Raw genomic sequence first — 23,219 nt, 5'->3', positions numbered from 1 at the left:
GAGAAAAATTAAAAAAATATGAATGTTTAAACATAGGCAAAATGGCGAATATTACACTGTATGTAAAGTAGCCATTTTAACCAGCCAATTACAGTTTTTTGCATTTTTTATATCCCGCTAAGCCTTTATTTAGAGGCTTGTCAGCAGGTGGGATAGAAGGGATATGGAAGGAGGTAATGAAAAATACACTTCAACACCCAGACCGATCGAGAAAGAAATCTTTTTTTAAAGAGGATTTTTTCTTGCAACTGGCAAAAATCGAACCCGCGACGCCAGTTTTACAGTTAGCCGTCAAACCAACTGCGCCACGGCGCTTGTCTATCATAAGCCCTGTTAATGCCTATACTTCCATATTCCCTTCTCAAAAATGTTTTTTCTCTCTGTTGCAACAAATTTACATTTTAATCCCTAGGGAGGAAATCCTGTCTGAAAACTTTTAGACCTACTAAAAACGTTTTTGTATAAATCACTTTAACTATTAAGTCATACCTCAACCGGTTTTGAGGTTAATTCCTCATCACATGAACTTTGATATGGGTTTGAGTTCAAATTCTGATGATGATGTTGATTGTGTATGTACAATAGAGTGCTCAATTTTTCATCTTAGTAAGTATTAGATTTAAAATCATGTCTAAAAATATAAATTATTAAATCAACGTTAAATACATTTTAATGCATCCAAAACTCATCACTCAAGTAATGCAGAGAACGATTTTGTTTGTTTATACGGATAGGAAAGTCCTCTCATAAAAATAAACTTTTCAATATGATTTACCCAAATATTTAAACCATTTTCAAAGAGTTGTAAATAACTCATTTTTCGATAATGGGTATTTTGCTATAATAGATTGGGGCTCAAACCTCAAACCTTTGGTCACAACCCGATTAGCAAATATTTTAATTTTACTTAGCCAAAACATAAAAAAAGCGTTTTTGATACCAATGCAAACTTTTTAAAGCACAGATTTTCTCGATTTCATCATTTGTTTTTTATATCAGACTGAGTAGAACAAGTGTCACTTAAGTGTTCGTTCGTACGCGTTCGTAGCGAAACGAGAGCGAAATAAGATTTTGATTGTATTTGTGGGGCACAAACGAATTTACATGCTAAGGCATCTGTCCGCCTAATTGTTGTGAAATATGTACAGAAAAATACAGAAATACTAAACATTTTAAAAATAACTTACGCAAATCCATTGAAGAATCTGAAGAACATGAAAAGGGGAAAGAATTGAGAAACAGATGATGCGAGACCACAGAAAGCATCCAGAAGAAGGGTTGCTATTAGTACCACTTTTCTTCCCTTAGTATCGGCCAGGCAACCCCAGAAATATGATCCAAGAACCATACCTAAAAATAAAATAGAACAAAACTTAGAACGAACCTAATGAGGAAGTTAAGTGGTTTATCTTTATTTTTTTTACTTGTTAATAGACTATTTAACTTAACATAAAAAATTATTTTTTAAAATTTTATGTTACATTTTATCAGCGGTTTGATTTTTTATAAAAATATTGGTAAAAAATTTGAATAATTATTTTTAAAATAAGTCAAGTTCAGAACTTGCACAGTTAATTTTAAAACAAATACAAACATTACAAACACTCTTCAATTTATTTTTTTTCTTTCAATAATAAGATATGGTATAAAGTCATGGGGACATTCGACTAAAACTAATATTAAAATGATCCAGGGTCAATAGTACTCTATAGTTAAGCAAATTGTACCTGCAGATATTTACGAACAAAGAAATAATAATGATCTCCTGTACAAAACAATCAAAACTCTGCTTGTTCGAGGACTACTGTGGCTTTGCATCATTTTGGAACAATTTAATAATAATACATTCAAGTTTGCTCTCAAACATAACCATAATACACGCTTCACGTCTAATGATGGCTTGGTAATACTAAAAGTGTGTAATAAGTATGGAAATAGAACTCTCAAACATTTAGTACCTAGAATTTTTAATTTATTACCAAAAGAACTTAAATTTAACTCATTGTAACAAGAGCAAAATAAGACAGTGGCTACTCGATCAAAAGTTTAAATATGAATAGTAGCTTAGGTGTAAATATTTAAATTTTTCATATGTTTTCTTGTATTTAAAAAATAAATTTATACATTATTATTTGTATAACCATGTTTATTCTTATCTTTTCGGCTGTTAATTTTTATCTGTTATTCATTGTTTTTATAAATTTAAATAATATTATTAAGTTAGTATAAATATAATCTTCATCAACAAGCTACAGAAAGTGGCTTGGTGGGATTTTAGTTTTAGTAAAAATATAACAAGTGAAATTTTATTTTAAATTGTAAAAATGTATAATTATACTATTCAAAATAAAATAAATTAATGACACATTGGTTTTGAATGATTTTGAAGGACGCAATGATAAAAATTTCCCGACTTATCGATTGATTTTGTATTGCAAAGAACGAATTATTATATTTTAACGATTTTAATCAGCAATGGCATGTTGCATTAATGCATCATATTCGTGTAATGATTTTACTGATTAAGTCAATTGATTTAATGAACGATACTTATTTTTTAATTTAACACGACTGATCATTTGTAATTTTGTCGTAGTGCAAAAAAGTAAAAATATTAAAATTAAAGTACACATATCGTAAGTAAATGATTACAAACAAACAATTTCTTATAAATAATCATTTAAGTTTTGATTATCATTTTTGACACGTTTGCCTCACCGTGGTGATTCCGTGTTTGATTCTCAGTAAGATCACAAAAAAGGATATGAGTTTTCATGAGACTTAACTTGCAACGCTGAAAATTCCTACTGTGTTTGTATATCATAACTTATTGTGATGTAAAAAATTATAATGTTTTAACATACCTCACAAGACGGTATTACAATATTTCTTAACACATGAATTACCATTAATATTAATAATGCTATCATAACATTTTATTACTCAAATGCCGTCCATAAAAGTTTTACTAAAATGAAAAAATATATTCAACCCTTACTAAAGATCGTCGACCGTCTCTAGAAATTATTTGTATTTACTTGAATTTATTTCAATTACGCGAAATTTTCAGAGGCACTGTTTTTTGCGATACATTTAGTTTTCTTTTGTTCTTTGAGGTTTATTTTTTGTTTTTTCAATTGAAATAGTTGTGTTTTTTTATTGTGCACGTGATGTAACGCAAAAATAATAATATCATGTACCTATATACCCACGCATAGGCTATAACTTTGTGGGATATTTTTTCGTATTATTCCATTTAGTTTTAATGTCATGTTTGTATGCTATGTTATTTAAAAAAATCTAATCATTAAATTAAGAATAAATAAAAACAATACACCACGATTAGTACCATTTTTATAAATGTTTCAAGTTTTCCACCATTTTGATTGAAGTTGTACCTTAATAAAACCACCAATTAAGTTCAAAGACAAACTCAAATATTGAAATGAAACCAACTGGTTGGAACCATTTATCAAAAAAATCATTCAGGCAAGCTTTTGATATATTGTATATAAAAAAAATACAATGGATGAATTTACGAACATACTGAAAGAAGTTGAAAACAATAAGTATATTACAATATTTGAGTTTGTCCAAATGTTTATAGACTCCTAAGGGGGTGAGCGCCCTTGAGGTGATTTTCACAAAAATGGCGCTTTATAAATTATCCATTTAAATATATATGTGAAATCCAGTCTTTTGTCTACGAACATTTGGACAAACTCAATTATTGTAATGAAACCAACTGGTCCAAGAAGAAGTTTAAAAATTGAAAAATTGTTTTCAGACGTTGCCTAGTATGTGAAATAATTCAGTCAGATGAATCTCTTAACAACAATAAAGTTTTCAGCTCTTTAACTTCACTAAAATAAACAAATGAAAGAATTGAAGAAATATGGATGTTCAAACATAAGCAAAATGGTGAATGTTACACAGTGTGTAAGTGGCCACTTAAACCAGCCAATGGCAGGTCATAAGCCCTGTAAATGACTAGACTTCCATGTTCCCTCATTTCACGTATTTTCCATCCCTGTTGTAATTTTTTAATAACTCATGCATTTCACATCTTAGTTTGATTGGATACAAATATTAGCAGAACACGCTTTTAGTAAAAGTTTGATTAGACAATGCGTTAGCAATTAAATCAATTAATTCATATGCATTCATTTGATGACCTATTCACACAGTAGGCAATAAACAGTTTATCAATAATTAAACCTTGCTTCTTAGGCGTTTTATATCAAATACGTGATCAAAATTTTAAACTTATAATAAATATACATACTAAATATTATATACGTATCACACAGAAGATTCTGCAAATTATCGATTGTATGCCATTAATCCTAATAGCTCTTTTATAAATCATAGCAAAACTTATTTAGGGCTATTTGAACTATTTATTTGGGGAAAATCGTTATCACATTTCCCTATCTTAAACGATTTTGAAAATAAAGGCCTCTCTTCTTAACCAATTAAACAACAATCAAAAGAATTGGTTTATAGCAAGTCCAACTATTTGTAAAAAAATGGCTACTTGATTCGGGTCCCGAGAACTGTCTTGAGATGATCACCCCACCAAAGCAGTAAACTTGTTAATATATAATTCTTTTTGCTTTTCGTGTTTTGTATTTGTATCCACACAGTGTCTGTATGATTATAGTATGTCATATACTCGTACATTTGGCATTTGTGCGGATGTTGGGCCACCGGGAGCTGACAGTAGCTTGTAACTTGACCGAATGTCTGCACAGTAATTAAATGTGTGAGCTGAACTAATACTATAATGTTGTTTTCTTTTTCTTTCTTTTTTAAATTTTAAATTATTTTATTTTTTTCTCTCTTACTATTATAAATGTATATATCTGTGTGGATTTAAATGTGAATATGTAATGTTTTATATGTATTTTATATATATTTTTAAAACACTATAAGTATGAAATATTAAATCATGTAAATGAATGCCTTGACACGGGTTGTGCCCAGTGAGGTATTCATATTAAAAAATAAAGTTTAATGTAAAACGTGACATAATAATAAATAAATAAAACTTTCCAAAAGAAGCAAAAATACTTAATTACCACATTCTGTATATTTAACCTTTCCGGCGCAAGGAGTGCATCAAGGGCCCAGGCAGCATATTTAATCAATATTTTTTTTTGTTAATCATCATATTAATTTCGTTTATTGCCTTATCCCACCCCATAATGTTAAAGCTGTATCAAAATCATCATTAAAGTATTTTTTTGCTAATTCATTTAATAATAATGAACGTTTGTTTTTGCTTTCTCCCCGTGCAAATATCAAACATAACAATTCATCGCCGTACAGTTGAATATTTTTAAAGACGTTTTTCAATTGCACGTGTGCTGTTTGCTAATTGGTGGCTTTTTTCCAGCCGTATTAAAAAAAATGGATTTCGTGCTTTACGTTTTACAAGCATTCCCTCTCCCAATTCCCCGCAGAACCTCCCCGCTAACGGCTAACTCGACATTCAATCAGTGCTGTTCAACGCACCATGGTGAAAGCCTCGCGATATCATACAACATACTCCCGCGACAGTATTTTATGATAAAATAAAAAAAAAACTTTTTTTTTTGAATATTATGATTTATTATTTTTTATTTTGTATCAAAACATTTATTTTTTTTAAAGTCGTATTTACTGAATTTTAGCTGTAGTATTCCTGGTACTCTCTTCAGGAACTCGCGTTTTTTTTTTCACCTTCAGGATCGGGAAGCTCTTTCGTAGGTTGACAATGTTTCTGTTCAACAAAGTACTGAATTTACATTTTGAATACTGGCAACTCATATAAGACTGTAAACATTCCGTTCCTACTAAACTCTTCCCATTGAAAATTGTTGTTGTTCTACCGTCTGCTTTCTTAAATAAATCCTTATCATATCCTGCATCTGCATACTTCGGACAAAGTGGAATTAGTGTTACATAAACAACCTAAAATACACATCTCATCATCATCTACACGATACCGGTATCCGTGCAACAGCAAAATTGAAGTGCTTCATAAAAGAAACAATTTAAAAGCGAGTCCAAAATTTCCATACAGTCCACAAAATTCTAATTCCCGCTGTTATCAGTGTACAATTGTAAAATGCCTGAAAGGTATTGAGCCGACCAAACAGTTACTTACTGACTAAAATTTAATTGACATATAGCGTTTATTTAAGACTGTTTGATGTTACTTTGTACACAGTTTTACCGGTGAAAATATTATTTATTACATTACGATTGTTGAAAGCTTCTTTTCATAAAATTTAAAAGGGAAAAAAATACTGTAAATCTTTTTATAAACTTACCTAACATTGGAGTTGCCGTAAGAATTCCTTTGTCCTCAGATGTCATTCTGAAGTCGCATTGTGCTGATGGAAGGACGAAAGAGATGATGGTGATACCAATAGCCGTGTTGGCGTAGATAAGGCCGCATATTGCTAACAGCAGGAAATGGAATTTGCCAAAACCTAAAATTCAAATAAAAACAATGAAAAATAAAAGTTTTACTGTGCTGCAATAGTAACATATTTTTAGGTACCACAGCCTTTTTAATCCGAATTTAATAAGTTCAGTCCCAAGGTAAAGGTGATTTCTTAACTACATTTTTTTTTCACATAAGCAAAGCACAAATTATTCTCCATTAAATTATGTATACATAAATTAAAAATAATAATCGAAATAAATTATTATTAAGTTACTGCAGTGGATTTGGCTTGGACACGTGCTACGCATGCTTCAGGAGAACCTAAACCCTAGTTGCCTCTTTTTAACACCTGCTGGCTTTTGCCGTCCTGTGGCCTTATGCTATAAATAATTCGTTTCGTACATTCATTTGTATCGATGAGACGGAACGAGAGCTAAATATGGTTTTGATTGCCTTAGAATGAGATGAATATATGACGAACGAACGAACTTACGAAACGAAATTGTGACTGCTGGAACGCTGTCAATGACAATATTTTGGATTTATTTGGTGGAACTAAGAGACGCGGGGTTAACGTGGGAGAAGGCGAGAGTGCTAGCTAGCGATAAGGTCTCCAGGGGTGCTATTCTAAACCGCTCACGCGGCACGAGAAAACAGTTTTTCTTTTGTATTTTGTATGTAAATACGCGAGATAATACGGCCGCGAGAGCGTTTGAAATACCACCGCTGGAAGCGTCCGGTAATGTCCACATGCTTCTTCTAGAAGCGGATGCGAAAAAATAAAAATATATAATTTACATCGTAAAATTTAAGAACAAATATAACAGTACAAAGCTGGGTCCATATTTGCTAAACATCTTACTTATAAAACGCCTTACATACCGGAGCTAAGCGATAATAATAACATAATTTCAAAATTGTCATTTTTTAGTTAGATACGGAGAAATTTATATTTTTCATCGGCACAATTAGCTGCATTATTCTTTAAAATATCTTTGTGGTCTCTCCATTTTATCACGTAGATGATACAAGTCAGTGAAAGTTATGTTGTGCATTTGTTTTTTTGGAAGAATGTCAGTTTACTGTGTTTGTAACTGCCTTCTTCTAAAAATTTTAGTTGCGTCAATGTTATTTCCGAGTTGCAATACAAACAATGTATGTCATACAATTGAGAGTGTTCAAAAGAAATAACGAAACAAGTAGAATACAAATTTCATTTGCATTTTCCAAATTATATAGGTTCTTTTAAATTTCATAACCTTGATTCGTTAGCACACAGAAGAGATAAATTTTATTCCCCTGAACTAATTCATCTACTTGCGTACCGTGTCCCCTCCAGACCAACTAGACTGTCTGATATTTTCTATATTAGTAATATTAAAACTAATCATCGGAAACATTCTACAATTCCTTGTATATGTGAAGCATTTAACAAGAATTTCAATAGCCTTGATATATTTAACACTCCATATAATAGGTACAAATAAGAACTAATAGGCTTGATTCAGAATAACAGAGAATATACGTTTTGTCTCTTTTCTTGCTCTTAATCAAAAAATCAAATGCAATTTTCCAATCCTATACTTTTATTTAAAGATAGTATATTTATTCTTTATAAAGTGTAAATTTTAAACCTTCGTTGCTTTATTTCAGTATAATTTAGTGAATCCATCTTTTTTTAAATTTAAACCTTTATTAGCATAAATATGCATTCAGTAAAAAAATGGAACACTTAAAGTTGAACTTGCCAAAAAATAGTCTGGCTCTTGTGTTTGGCAAGTTTACAAAATATCAAAAAAGAAACAAAAAATGCAAAACAAAATAATAAAATAAATAAAAAATTAATCAATTTTAAAATAAAAACACTCAATAAATTTATAAACACAGGCACATATTAAACATACTACTTTATTTTCAAAACAATTAAAAAAATTGAGAAAATAAAACACTGAATTTTTTAAAAATAAAATCACTTTATAAATTTATAAACACAGGCACATATTAAACATACATCTTTATTTTCAAAATACAGTTAATGTTAATTATGTCATGAAACTTTTCTTTAATTTATCCTTAAATTTTTCGTAATTTATTTCTTGGCGTAGATTTTGTGGTAAATTATTGAAAAGCTTCCGTTCTATGCAAGTGTAACGATGTTTGGCCGTGGTAGTTTTAATTTTCTGTAAAGCGAGATAATTGGATGGCTAAAAGTTTTAATTTATATTAATTTAACCAGTATTTCTGTTTGTATTCGAAATAAATAAAATAAAATATTGAATATCATTTTACATTTTTTGTAATGTTGATAACTAATACTTATTATATCAAATTCTGTTCGTAGTGAGGCGTCAAATGATTATAGTAAAGATTATTTTATTTAATGGACGTTCAAACTAAAAATACACGCAAGAGTATTGCACAACTGTAGAAGCCTCGATGCGCTTTATTTCAATGAACATCCACGTTCTTTTCACGGTCATAATACATGATTCTTTGCCAAGTTAAATAGGACTCGCTTCTTCCGAGTACTCGTTAAACTACTTCCGTAAATACGATTTACAATGACATAGACACAAAAATAAATAAACAAGGTGACGATAGTGAATATTTAACAACAGTAGTCTAAACCAAGTGTCAATAATGTAGTTAAGACATTTATTGCACGTAATTACGAGTATTTAGTTTATGGATACCTTAGTTCAGTGACAGGCAAACTACGGTACTGTTACTATTTTTATGGATAATTTAAATAGCGACATTTTTGAGAAAATCATCTTAACTGTGAGGGCAATATGGGCAAGCTATATTATTTAAATTCATTTCAACAGAGAGGGAAAAATTTTTGAGAAGGGAATATGGAAGTCTAGGCATTTACAGGGCTTATGACCTGTCATTGGCTGGTTTAAGTGGCCACTTTACACACTGTGTAACATTCACCATTCTGCCCATGTTCGAACATCCATATTTCCTCAACTCTTCCATCTGTTGACATTTGTCATAAGCCCTGTAAATACCTAGACTTCCATATTCCCTTCTCAAAAATTTTTCCCTCTCTGTTGAAATGAATTTAAATATGAACATCTCCCTAGGGAGGAAATCCAGCCAGTCTGCAAGCATTTGGACAAAATCAAACATTGTTGAATTACTACCTGGTAAAAGAAGAAGTATAAAAATTGAAAAATTGTTTTCAGGCGTTGCCTAGTAGGTGATTTGGTTCAGCCGGATGAATCTCACCCACGTGATAAAGGTTTCAGCTCTTTTACTTCACAAAAGTCAACAGATGGAACAGTTGAGGAAATGTGGATGTTCAAACATGGGCAGAATGGTGAATGTTACACAGTGTGTAAAGTGGCCACTTAAACCAGCCAATGACAGGTCATAAGCCCTGTAAATGCCTAGACTTCCATATTCCCTTCTCAAAAAATTTTCCCTCTCTGTTGAAATGAATTTAAATATGAACATCTCCCTAGGGAGGAAATCCGGCCAGTCTGCAAGCATTTGGACATAATCAAACATTGTTGAAGCTATATTATCATTTTTTAAATGGTTTGAATATTTTTTTTTTATTATTCAAAATCGAATATTGGTACGAATTATTAGCTAAACCAAAACTTAACGATTTTAATACGAGTAATACTCGACAATAGCTAAATGTCGGCCTCGTGGTGTAGTGGTCAGCGCGTTTGCCTGCCATGCAAGAGGTCATTGGTTCGATTCCCGACATGGTTGTCATGAAATAATATTTATTTAAAAAAGTGTATTTACACTAGAATATTTTGTAGTCCTTGAAATGCTACCTGAAACGTAAGACTGAACATCTTACCTTAATGTTACAAAAATGATCAAGATTCACTGCGATTGCTATAACAATGCAGTGTTCTATGCAACATTAGGTGCGGAAAAGGAATAAATACTCGACGATTGCTAGACGTTGACGGAAGACTATTCAGAGGAATCCGACCATCCTGTTTACTTGTATACTTTAAAATGTTAACATTTTTATCTTGTTAATACATATTTCTGCATTGGAGGGCCATCAACAAAATTAAAGGTGTTATTTATATTAATAAAGTTGCAAAACATAGGTATGCAAATAATAAAATAATGAATCAAAATGAATGCAAAAACAGAACAAGAAATATAAATTAATTAGGATCTCTACTAGTCTTCAATGGGAAATGGCAATTAAGAGAAATGATAAAAGGAGATATTAGGGAAGAGAAAAGAGACGTTTTTTCAGGCGTGATAAACAAATACGAGTATATCGTACATCTATGATAGTGGAAAAAAGATGATTCTACAGTCGAGTGGTATGGAGACAATATAATGTATTGTTTATTTCTTCCTTTAGAAAAAATATCATTTAAAATTATGCACATTCATTTTTTAAAATATAATTCAATTTAATTTTCATTGAATCAGGGCGTAAATAAACATTTATATTTTGTAACAATAAAATCTGAGAGCGAGTTTCTCCTTGTAAATTTTTGTCAACTCTTGAATCCAGTGTATTTATAACCTATTTATTTACTTTTGATGACAACTTTGCAAAAAAGATTACAAAAAATGAACGGTAAATCTTGGCTGTCTACTGGGGAACTGTTTCTATATGAAGAGTAAATAAAATACACAGAGCAAGAAGAAATAGTTCGCTTCTGACGTGTGTATGCACACATTATGTACAGTGATAACGGGGCTTGTGCTTATCTTCAGGTGGAAATAGGCTGTCAAACGAAGTTGACAGGCGTTTTATTTAAGCACTGTGTAAGGCAAGGTGTTATGTATTGAGTCGTCTCGACGTCGTTTGACTCTGAATGTTAAAGCGCCCCAATTACCCTAAATTGAAAGCCCTACCTCAAATATGAAAAATATATCCCGAAAGTTACGCTCGTTGTGCTGAAATATAGTTGACATGAAATCATAAAATTAAGAATAGTCCAGAAGGAGCGTAGAAACATATTTGAATACATTGAAAAAAAAATCATAACACAAATGTAAGGTAATAAACAAGCAATCTATTAATTTCTCTAAAATTTTATTGTGCACGTGGAAAAATTTATTGACACAACAGAGTAGATAAGTAAAGGGTCATTTAATAAGAATAATTTAACTAATGAACTTTGAACTGAAAATATAAGACAAATTTTATTTAACATAAAACAGATATTTTTATATCATGTTAAATAATATTTGATGTTTTGAAAATAATGCCGGTCAAATGTCTATCACAGAGTTGTTTAATCCGAGATCCAATTTTTATAAATTCTCTCATAGATGAGCAAAGTAGGGTAAAAAAAATTACTACCCTGGCAACACTAACGAAATTTCCATTTTGTTTCTTCGACATACTGACAGATGGAAAAATAATTCAATGTTTGAGTGATACATTTGATATATACACATTCGTTTGCTAATAACACATGAAATGTGATTGCATCATTTTTCTTTAAGGTTCTAGCAGTATTTCTACACTTTAAAAGGACACACCACGGCATAGTTGAATTCAAATCAGGAGGTGCGTACTGAGCGACGTTTACAAAGGGGAAAACTAATAGGGCAAAACGTAAAGCTACTCATTTATGAGTAGTTGAGTCGCCTTTTGTTTGATGTGCGTAAGCGGTTTCCGGACTATTCTTAATTTTATGCATGAAATATTTATTTGCAAATGTGTTTTCACACTTAATTATCCTACGTTTAACTATGACCCGGAATTTGTAAAAAAACAACTTCAGCTCAATTATTCATCAGTATTCGTTTTCTACAGTATTTTGAGTTTTTTCAATTTTTTGTTGACAGGAACTGAATTCAACTCCCCAAGGGGCTGTTAATATTAACATACTACAACAGAGATGAAGAACATTTTAGAGAAGGTAATATAGAAGTCAAGGCATCTACGGGGCAGACTGGTGAATGTTACACTGTGTGTAAAGTTGCCACTTTAACAAATGACAGGTCATAAGCCCTGTAGATCCCTAGACTTCTGTATAACCTTATCGAAAATGTTCTTTATTTCTGTTGTAATATGTTAATATTAACAGGATCCTAGGGAGTTGAATCCAGTCCTTGACTACAAAAATTTGGACAAACTCAAAATATTGTTAATATATCCACCTGGTCCATGAAGAAGTATAGAAATTGAAAAAAAAAATCCAGGCGTTAGGCGGTAGGTGAAATACTTTAATTCAATAAATCTCACCAGCGTAAATAAGAGTTTTAGCTCTTTAACTTCACAAATATCAACAGATGGAAGAATTGAAGGAATACAGATGTTCAAATAAGCGCAGAATAGTGAATTTTACAGTGTGTAAAGTGGTCACTTAAACCGGCCAATGACTGGTCATAAGCCCCGTCGATTCCTAAACTTCAATATTCTCTTCTCTTAAATGTTTTACGTAAGTGCTGTTATATTTCAATAAAGATGTAAAGTAAGGTACCGAGTTTGAATACTTCCGGTTGAAGATAAATTTTTGTCTACCATATAATATTATGTAAATATCAGCATCAGTACTGTAAGCTTCAGTCAAATATGTCTAGGGAGTAATATAATGTACGAGTATGTATAAGCACATTGAAATAATATTTAACAAAGAATTAACTTAAATCCCCGAGTACTTTTTCAGTAGTTAAACACAGAAAAGTTCATAAAAGACTCATAAAAAAGAATGTAACATTTGTAATTATTTTTTAAGTATCTTCCATGACAAAATTCAGTCATAAAATTTATTTTCTTCCATGTTTATTGTACCATAACGATATTATATAATCATCAACATATTCTCACGTTTAAAACATTACATTTCTCAACAAACCGTTTAATGGAGTATATCGGTATAAATCTGTGTGTAATCACTGAGGTATTATTAAATAGAGATGACGCTTCATAGAACGATAGGTTCAAATTGTGATCTAAAAATAACCGTTGTTGCATCATGCAGCATCAAACTACAAAACGCGCAGTAGAGTAAAAAAACTAGCGATCTATCATTCAAAGCTGTATGTAACGCCTTTTGCGCTGCTTTATATTTACCGACCGCTGAGCGTAAAACACTATTTTCTACCAAATAAAGGATAGGTTCCAAAGCCTCAGTACAGTAGAACATAAAGCGCGTACTTAATGTCGCATCTAATGCATACATTGAGGTAGTATTTTTTTTATATTTTTGTCCTAGCTTTAATTTTCTTCATTTATATTTTATTTCAATTGTGTTTGTACATGTTATAAGGATTTGTGTTTGCCATTTATTGAATGGACTAAGTCAGTAGACAATGTTATTTGTACATTGGCGGACCTATTGCCAAATGGCAATTTTTTCCAACCAACCAATAAAATAAAAGTTCTATTTTTATTATTCAAGTTACAGAACGTATAAAGCTAAATATATATAAAAATAGAAATAAACGTATTTGTTTATGAATTACCTTAAATAAAAACTATTACTTAATAGGAAAAAGGAAAAAAAGAGGAAAGAGGAAAAAGGAAAGGAAGAGAGATTAAGGAAGAGAAAGGAGATGTCTCTTCAGACGTGACTTAATTCATCTCATCGATTTAATCTCTCAGCCGTTTAATTTTGAACCACGTATGTAAATCGCCAACTACAAGTTGAAAATATGTGGTCATTTTTTCTAAAATAAAACGTGGATTTCCACATATCATGCATGTATATAAAGTAGGAGATGAGTTTTTCGTGTATGTGTGTGGGTGTAAAGTAAGATGGGTCACATTTTGTGCCATGAAAATCATAGGCATATTTTATGGAAAAGAGGGCACAAATCATAAGAGGTCGACCATGCTGGCGCCTCGCCGTGCATACCTTGATCAAATTAAAGGAGATATGAACTACATATCATAAGACGTTCATGTGCTTGCTGCATGTGTTTGCTGTGCAGAACCTAAATTGCCGCAGCTCACATTTATGCGTTTTTAAGTTATTTTTGATTTCATTAGCTCTAAGCATATCGAACTCTATTTTCACTGCAACAGCTAGAAGGTTGTAAATGAAATACTTACCCATGCAGTAACATCAAGTTTTAAGCCCATAAATGATAAAAATACTGACTGAAATGCGGTTTTTATAAAATGTTTAAGCATGATGATGTTGAATATTTTTATTTGTAAAAATAAACGCCATGCAATTTAAATATATATATACTCGTAAATTATTATTTGATAAATAAATAACGTTTTTTTAAATGTGTGTCTTAATTTAAACTGCTTATACTCGAAAATAGTATTTGCCATCAGTTTTCTTCAAAAACACAGTAGTAATTATTAAAGTGGCTTTTTTGCTGTATCATGTTTTAATACTGCATTTTAACTAGTTTTGGGCGACTTTTTGTCTGCAGTAACCAACGCGAATATTTTTTTTTAAAAAGACTTATATAACACTCTGTCTTCTCACAAAAAAATTTCATCGTCAAAGCCTTCTAGGAAAATAAGAAAAAGGAGTTTTTATCAATATCACCGCAATTTTTGTTTGAAAAGTTTTTTGCGTTTTTTTTCGAAACTAGATATGTCGAGTTACGGCGCTGTGGTTTGGGAATCATATGGCATAGTTGTGGCAACATAATCTCGATATGTTTGCTGTTTTTGTCTATTTAATGTTTTAAATAAATAAAAAAACACTAAGATTATTAGATTTCTTCTTACCAGTAGCTGTGATGGCGTTCTCGAAATCCGCCCCTTGTTCTACGAAATCAAGACCTAGAAAAAAAATCATGTCAGTTAAATAATGCTAAAAAAACATATGTAAGACCAATATGTACAATATAGTAATACGCAGATGTATTGTAATAAAGTGGGTCATTTAAAAAATTATCGATACTTCATCTACGTACAGCATAACCATTGTTTTTTTTTTTGCACTGCCATATAATAAGACAGGAGGTCCAATAACAAAAGAAAGTTAGTGCACAGGACACTCGAGATTTAATAAAATCACATTTTATTTAATGTGATCTTACTAGAAATCTGACCCAAAGTACGTGTCGTGAAGATCGTTATTGTTTATTTCAAAATATATTGTAGGCTACTTTTCTAAAACCAAATTTGAACTTTTTCGGGAAAGGAATTATTTTACTGTAGACTGTTAATGTACAACAATGATAATCTTCATAAGGTTAAAACGCTCTGATGAACATTTTTTTCCTGAAAAAACTAGGACGATAGACTAAATACATGAATAAATATTTGAAAAAATCCTTTTTTTGTTTCGATTTTTCCCAAAATTTTCACAAGTTTCTAAAAATTCCGTCAATATCGGAAATATTTCGTTTTGAAAAATAACTGATTTTTTAACCAGGAAATTACCCAAAATTACTGCGTTCTGACGATAAATATATCAACATGTTTTGCGTCCCCAAATCTATCTGATGTAAAGAGCCCTGTGTTGAGTTGGGAAACAACATAATGGAATGTGGAGGCATGTACTCGCACATTACTTGATAATAGCAAAAATAATAAATAAAAATTGTTACATAAACATATATTTCAATAAACATCGGGCTTTGGTTTACTATTGAAACACGAGTCCCAACTCTATGAGATGAAAGTCCTGTGTTGAGTTGGGACTAATAATACACTTAGACAATATATCACAGCAATTAAATGAGGGTATTAAAAGCAAACTTAGAAATCTCCCCAAAAAACGGAAAATCAGTTATTGATGCCAAAATAAAGTTTACATGAAAACCTACCTACCTAAATAATAGCGTAATTCAAAACCGTCTCTAAATCTTGCAAAAACAGATTTTAATTATGCTGCTTGGCACCGCTAACTTAGTATTCTCTATTGAATTAGTTAAGCATAATAAGAAATCTCTTTTTTTTTTTCAAAATTTTTCCCAAATATCTAAGTAACTCCTTCAATGGGGATTTCTAAGTTTGCTTATAAAACCCTCATAGAATTCCAATCAAGTGCGTCATGAAAAAATAACACAATATGAGTAAAGCGCATCAGTTAAAAAGAACAAACACAAAATTTTGATTTACTTGAAACTTAATTTTAGTATAATTGTAAATATTTCTTACATCTTTTATATTTAGTGAGATTTAGTGAAAATCTAAGAGAGATTTAAACTTTAGCTTCTGACAAATTTTTCCTCGATCTAAATCTTAAATTACGTTTTTAGTTTTACTTGAAAATCGGGTTGTGGTCTTGTGGCTGGTGTCTCGGACTCACGGACCGAAGGTCCATGGTTCGAATCCCACTCTACCCCAACTTGATTCCATTTTCTAATAGTGAGTTATTTACAACTCGTTGAAAATGGCCCTCAAAATTAAATATTTGGGTAAATCATAAGAACGCAAATATTTTTTTATTTTTTTTAAAATAAAAATAATAATAATAAAAATACGTTTACGTTTAAATTCGACGTTCAATTATAATTTTTACCAGTGATCGAGTTTCGTCGTGACTAAAATCGTCGGACTGGTATAAACCAAGTAAAGTAAGAATATTTTTTCTTTTTTTTGTTTTTAATTTTAAAACTTTTATTGATTACATACATTTTAAAAAATATTTTTAGTTTTGAAATGCACATTCTACTGTTAATGATAATATTGTTAACGTCTTTTGTAAAGGTTGTCTGAGTCTTTTAGACGGTTGTAGATGATATTCTCGTATTGTGTTGTATCGTAGAACTAAAGTTCTTTGTCCACAATTACATCAGTGGCTAATTTATGAATTAATTTTAGAGATTCTAGTTTAAAGAGTTCAGTTACATTTAATTGCTTAGTTTGTTTAAAAAGTTCTTTAGTTGCTGTTAGGTAGGGTAGGTTATATACTAACGTTAATATTTAATTTTTCTTTCTGTGTAATCTGTTTATGTCATTTTGATTTCCTGTTCCCCATAGTAGTTGCATATGACATTTTTAGTTTTTACATAGCCTTCGTACATTAGATTTTTTTCCGTTTTTGGAACAAAGTTTTTGATTTAAAAAAAAAGACTCGATAATGTCGCAACTTTGCTGATACAATTGTTGATATAAATTGTCCATGTCAATTGTCTGTCTATTGTTAGTCCTAAGTAGTAGCTCTTCTTCAGCCTTCTATCGTCCACAGCTAGATATAGGTCTCTTCTATATCCTTCCATTTTTTTCGGTCGGTTGCTACTTGCAGCCAAATTTTACCTCTTACAGCAGCTATGTCGTCAGACGATCTTTTTTGAGGTCTTCCAACGCCTCGATTATTCTCCCAAGGTCCCCATGTTAAATTGTTAGGGATCTTTTTTTGGGGTAAATCTTGTGGGGTCTTGTCTCGCAACATCCTGACCATTGCCACTTCAGTCCTGCTACGCGATCCATAATATCCGTTATTCTGGTTCTGTTCCTAATTTCTGCCTCTCTCATTTCTTATAAAATTTCTTTGGTTTATTTGATTTGCACAAAGTTAAATTCGCATGAAAAATTAGTAAAGTAATACGCTTATTTGATGGCCGATGAAACCCGGCCACTGGTAAATATTATAAATTAAAGTGGAATGAAAATAAATACTTATTTTCGTTATTTTTAAAAAATGCAGTTCCACCAAAAATTGTCAGTAGGAAAACTCAATCAATTACGATTGTAGATAACATTTTATTTCTTAGTTTATGGAAAAGTCACCTTTGTCCAAGCCGCTTTCGTTTGTTTGATTAAGTAAAGTAGCACAATTAGATAAAAGTAGTCACTTTGTTGTTCTATTTAAATAAATCTTCTAAAGACATAATCAAACAATTGTAAAGCACTTTTCGTGTATTTTTTTACAAAAAAGAAGCGTTGTAAATTTTTAATATTTAATTCAAAGAAGGAACATAGATCCAAACATTTTTTTTTACAATACTGTAAAATAGATACAGGAACTATATAACAGTTAGTCATCGGGTTAAAATAAGAATAGAGTCAAAATAAGTATCATCATCATCGTTCCCTTTTCGCACCCAATACACTGCATCGGTACACCCATTGCATCGTATCTCGAGGTAAGGTAAGATAATCAGTGTAACGCTTCAGGTACCAGTCCAGGGACTATGAAATATCTTAGTGTAAAAACACCCTTTAAAATAAATATTTCATTTCAACCATGCCCAGAATCAAACCCGAGACTTCATGTGTCGTAGGCAAACGCGCTGACCATTACACCACGCGGCCGTCAAAATAAGTAACGAGTACATTTACGTTATTATGATATTATAATAATGTTCTTGCGTACTGATAATAAAAGATACTAGATATTTTGAGATTTTAGTATCTACATAGGAACGAAAGAGAAAATTTTTAAAGATAAAATTAACGAAATTATTCATGTTACAGTAGGTTGATTTAAGTACAAGCCCACTCAAACAACTGAAACTAGTAAAAATATTTATTTTACTACTACTACTACCATCACGCTATTTCTCCATAGGGGTGGTAGAGGAGATGGATTGCCTCGCATAGAACCAAATAAAATAAATATTTATATGTAGGTTTATATTATGCGTTTGCCTACCATGCAAGAGGTTTCAGGTTCGATTGCCTAAATGATTGTCACAATATTTAATTTACATTGATTTTTTTTTAAACATTAAATTTCAAATTAAACATTAAATTTTAAACGTTTAAAATATAAAAACGTATGTAAATAAATATCGTTATTTATATGTCCCTAAATGAGTTTTATACAAAAACTCCTTGGAAACACTATATGAAACTATGTTTCATATGTTTAAAATTTTTTTATTTTTTTTAAATTTGATAACGTTTAGTTTTACTCTTTATTTGTATTAGAGTATACTTTTTTTGTTCCCACTCAATTATTTATTTTTAAAAATATTACCTACTATGTTCAAAAAAACCATCACGTCGTTTCCTCGTAAGGGTAGGCATGCCACATCAGTCTATCTTTGCATACAAATCTCGCTTCTTCTATATTCATACATTTTCTCATACACGCGCGGCAATTATTCCGTCTTTTAACATGTCCATCATCAAGGATTTGTTGGATTTGGTCATGCCACCTCTTTCTCGGTCTTCCTCTATTTCTGCATCCATTGGCATTCACATTGTAAATAATTTAAGCCGTTATTTCGCTGTCCATTTGCTCTACGTGTGGAACAAACCAACGCGGAGCGCTTTTCTTGATTTTGCCGATAATGCTTGTCTTAGCATTTATAATGTTATATACTATGTTACTTTTGTTGATGTCCTTTGATAAATATTTTATATTGATATGTTTTCATATTTGTTAATTTTTCCAACGTACAATACATTACAAATTTTCTAAAAAAATACAAATTAAAAAAAATACATCTTAAAACTAATGAAGAGAACGTAATTTTGTAAAAATGCCTACCAAGAATTCGACGTTTGAGCTTTGACCATTCCATAGATTTATTTCTCTATAGTTATAGTAAATAATTGTACATAAAATGTCTCTACAAGCCTATAGGGATACGTTTTTGAAGTTTAAGAGCAAAACGAAAAATTACCCAAAAATTTGTTAAATTAAGGCAACCAGGCAAAGACAAAAAACAATACTTCTGCTACCAAAGAAAAAAAAATTACGGACAAACACACTTTAATTTTTTGGCATCGATATATCGGTAAGCAAAATGGAAAACAATGTTTTCAAAACTCTAGTAAATAAATGGATTACTAAAAGGACTAGACAGGAAGCTGAGGAATATATTTCGTATATCAGAATATAATTTTGATTTCATGAAAGTCCTTTCTCATTTTATTCATGTTTTTTTATATGTTTTTTTATTTTTACACCTTTAATATCAAAATATGACTTGACAATTGATGTGAAAGTATGTACATGTATAAAATAAAAAATACACTGACAATATGGCCTAAATTCTCCAATGACCCGCCTTTGTCGTATTGTTAACTCAAGACAAGATCTGGACTTTTTTGGTTTAAGTTTACAACGATTTAAACGAGCACTAAATAAATAGTTCAGATCTTGTCTCGATGTCCCTTATGTTTGTCAATACTTCTTTCTTTTTAAAAAATGTTTTAAACTCTTCTTTTATTGTAATATTTAAACCTTATAAATTGTACCCATGGACAATGTCCGTTAATAAATAAATAAATAAATAATAAATATAGAACGTGCCCGTGGGCCAGTGGAGTGGCTACATCCATTAATAATAAGAAAATGTTATTTTTAATGTACCTATTGTATAAACATTTTTTGCTAACTATGTATTTGTATTAAATGTTGGATTAAATAAATAATTAAAAAATAAATAAGTAGATAAACAAAAATGCATTTTATATTATAACGCTAAAACCAATGTTTTTGCATCAATATTATTTTCTAAGATTTTAACTGTTGCAACTTAATTAAAATTTCTGCGGATAGATCATTGTTCATCTAGAAATTATTACTTAGTTAATTTAAAACTACATGTGATTACAAAGCCATGCAATTTGTCGACTGCATTACATACAAAGTACACAATTGTTTTCATTGAAAATTGTACAAAGGATGATTTCATATAATTAGCTGACATGCAATTCATAAGTTAAATACACATTGCTTATTTTAATAACACAACGTTTTTCAGAGCAAGAGATTACAAAAATCCTCAATAAATTGATAGGTAATTTTCAGTCAGCTGATCTTATCAATTATAAAAAAGGAGAATGAAATATATGAATACGTATCTTAAAATTATTTAATAAATGAATTCAATTTTTTTTTGCAACATGGAAAATTGAATATGGTACTGGGATATGTAAGCTATTTTTTAAACCAAAATATGAGGGACATATACAATACATTATGTAAACTACAATTTATCCATCAATTAACATTGCATTTCTGCATCTCTGTTGCAACAATTTTAGATCTAAATAATTCACTAGGGAGAAAATCCAGCCTGTTTGCAAACATTAGGACATAATCAAAATATTTTTGAATTAACTAACAGGTTAAAGAAGTTTAAAGTTGGAAAATTGTTTTCACGCGTTGCCTAGTAGGTGAATTGGTTCAGCCGGATGAATCTCACCCACATGATATATTTTATAAGAATGGTGAATGTTACACAGTGTGTAAAGTGGCCACTTAAACCAGCCAATGGCGGGTCATAAGCCCTGATCTGTTTTCAAAAATGTTTTCCCTCTCTGTTGCAACAAATTTAGAAAAACATGCTCTTTAAAAAAATTGTAAATCTGATTATTTTATATTACTAATATTCAAAACATTAACATTGTGGCATAAAGCATATTGATAAATGTTAGTAAATATCTGTATACAACCAAGCACTGATTTTTTATGTCTACTGGTTTTGAGGCGTACCCGTCTCTCCGTCTGGACACTAATTACTATGGTGAAGGTTTATAGAGGGATTTGCATGTTAGTGTAATAAGTGTCCTGATGCGGAGAAGGATACGTCTTGAAACCAGCAGAAATAGAAAAGTATTTATGTGGTAATATCGAAATATTTACTAACATTTACATTTAATTAATATTTGGTTTCATTACCGAAAAATAATCTTTTAATGTGTAAAAAAATACAAGAAAAACATTGGCATTAGGTTTAAGATAGGTTTTTTAAAGTAAATGCCTTATTATTTTTTTAAAATATTATTAGAAAATAAGGCTGTGAAAAAAACAGTAGGAAGCAATTTTTTATTTATTTCAAATAAAACTTTTCATTTTTCTTTTCTATATGAACACCTTAGCATCGTTTTTGGTTTAAAGGTAAATATGAAATACTTTTGTCTGTCTATAAATATAATAAAAATATAATGTTTAAAAAAATATGTTTATCAATATGTAAGTGTCTCTGGATTATGAGAATTTATTTTAATTTTAATACATTCTTGTAGATTTATAGTCCTGATAATAAAAATGATTATTTTGTTATTCGTATTGAAATTGCCTGCAGCTTTAAACACACAATTTTTATAATTTTTTAACCTTCATAAAAAAAAAGAAAATTACCTTTTAATGTTAGTGTCTATTTTAGTATTTAAAATACTGTGTGAGTGGCTCCTTAGAATCGAAAAAGGCAGCTCTAAGAGGAAAATTTATTTCTGCCTGAATTAATATTTTGATGTGTTATATTATGGTATTTATGCTTTTGATGAAGCTGCAAATAATATTGTCTTGAAGTTTTTCATATCAATTTTTTTTTGTATAGCTGCAACTACTATATTTTTGCCAATAAACGCCGTTCTCTGCACTGAATCTGATATAAATAAATAAATAAATACAGCTAATTATCATTTCAAATACCTATTTTACAATTAAACTGAATTTCCGGTTTTTTAGTTACCTAGTATTTTAAAAAAATATTACACAAATACTTAAATAATTGAAAAGTACTCACCCATTTTGAAAAAAAATGTTTTTTAAAAATATTTGTTAAATATGTTAAATTCACTTTTTAGAAACTTGATAATAGCACCATCGCAAAAAGAACACTAACAGATCAATGTTTTCTTATTTATTAATTTAATTTAATTATTCTATGGATGCATTGAATTACATTATATTAGGAGATCCAATTTGATTAATTGTAATTCACTTTACTTTTGATTAATTCAGAAGCAAGTTATTATACTCAGAGTACCGTCAGCGGAACCTCATTGCGTGGAAGTGATTAATTGTCGTGTGAGAGAACTTAAATCATACATTGTTCCTCGTCAACACGTGGTCATTTTTGATAGAGGGGGATCTCTCACCTTTATATTGTTTTCTCATCTTTAAAAAAATAAGATTTTATCTCGGTGAAGTTTTACATCATAATTAATTACAATCATAATCAATATGATATATTATTTCCAGGCGGACGAAACTTATACAAAGAG

At 30.4% G+C, this 23,219-nt stretch overlaps 1 protein-coding gene across 1 annotated transcript in view; it reads right to left on the bottom strand.

Annotated features, from left to right (window-relative positions):
• Positions 1 to 23,009, bottom strand: part of LOC148278088 (synaptic vesicle glycoprotein 2B-like) — a 32,855-nt gene extending 9,846 nt beyond the window's left edge. Inside the window, exons 1-4 of the mRNA XM_088231908.1 lie at positions 22,739 to 23,009; positions 15,084 to 15,137; positions 6,318 to 6,479; positions 1,188 to 1,350 (exon numbers count right to left, since the gene is read on the bottom strand). Coding sequence (XP_088088034.1) covers positions 1,188 to 1,350; positions 6,318 to 6,479; positions 15,084 to 15,137; positions 22,739 to 22,742 — 383 coding nt within the window. The 5' untranslated portion in view covers positions 22,743 to 23,009. The remainder of the gene's footprint in view (positions 1 to 1,187; positions 1,351 to 6,317; positions 6,480 to 15,083; positions 15,138 to 22,738) is intronic.
• Positions 23,010 to 23,219: the final 210 nt, after the last annotated feature.

Source organism: Micrasema longulum, unplaced genomic scaffold (assembly GCF_059751315.1).
Source record: "Micrasema longulum isolate JH-2025_06_02 unplaced genomic scaffold, ASM5975131v1 h1tg000930l, whole genome shotgun sequence".
Lineage (NCBI taxonomy): Eukaryota > Metazoa > Arthropoda > Insecta > Trichoptera > Brachycentridae > Micrasema > Micrasema longulum.
Note: the sequence above shows the minus strand (reverse complement) of the source record. Positions and strands in the feature narration are given on the sequence as shown.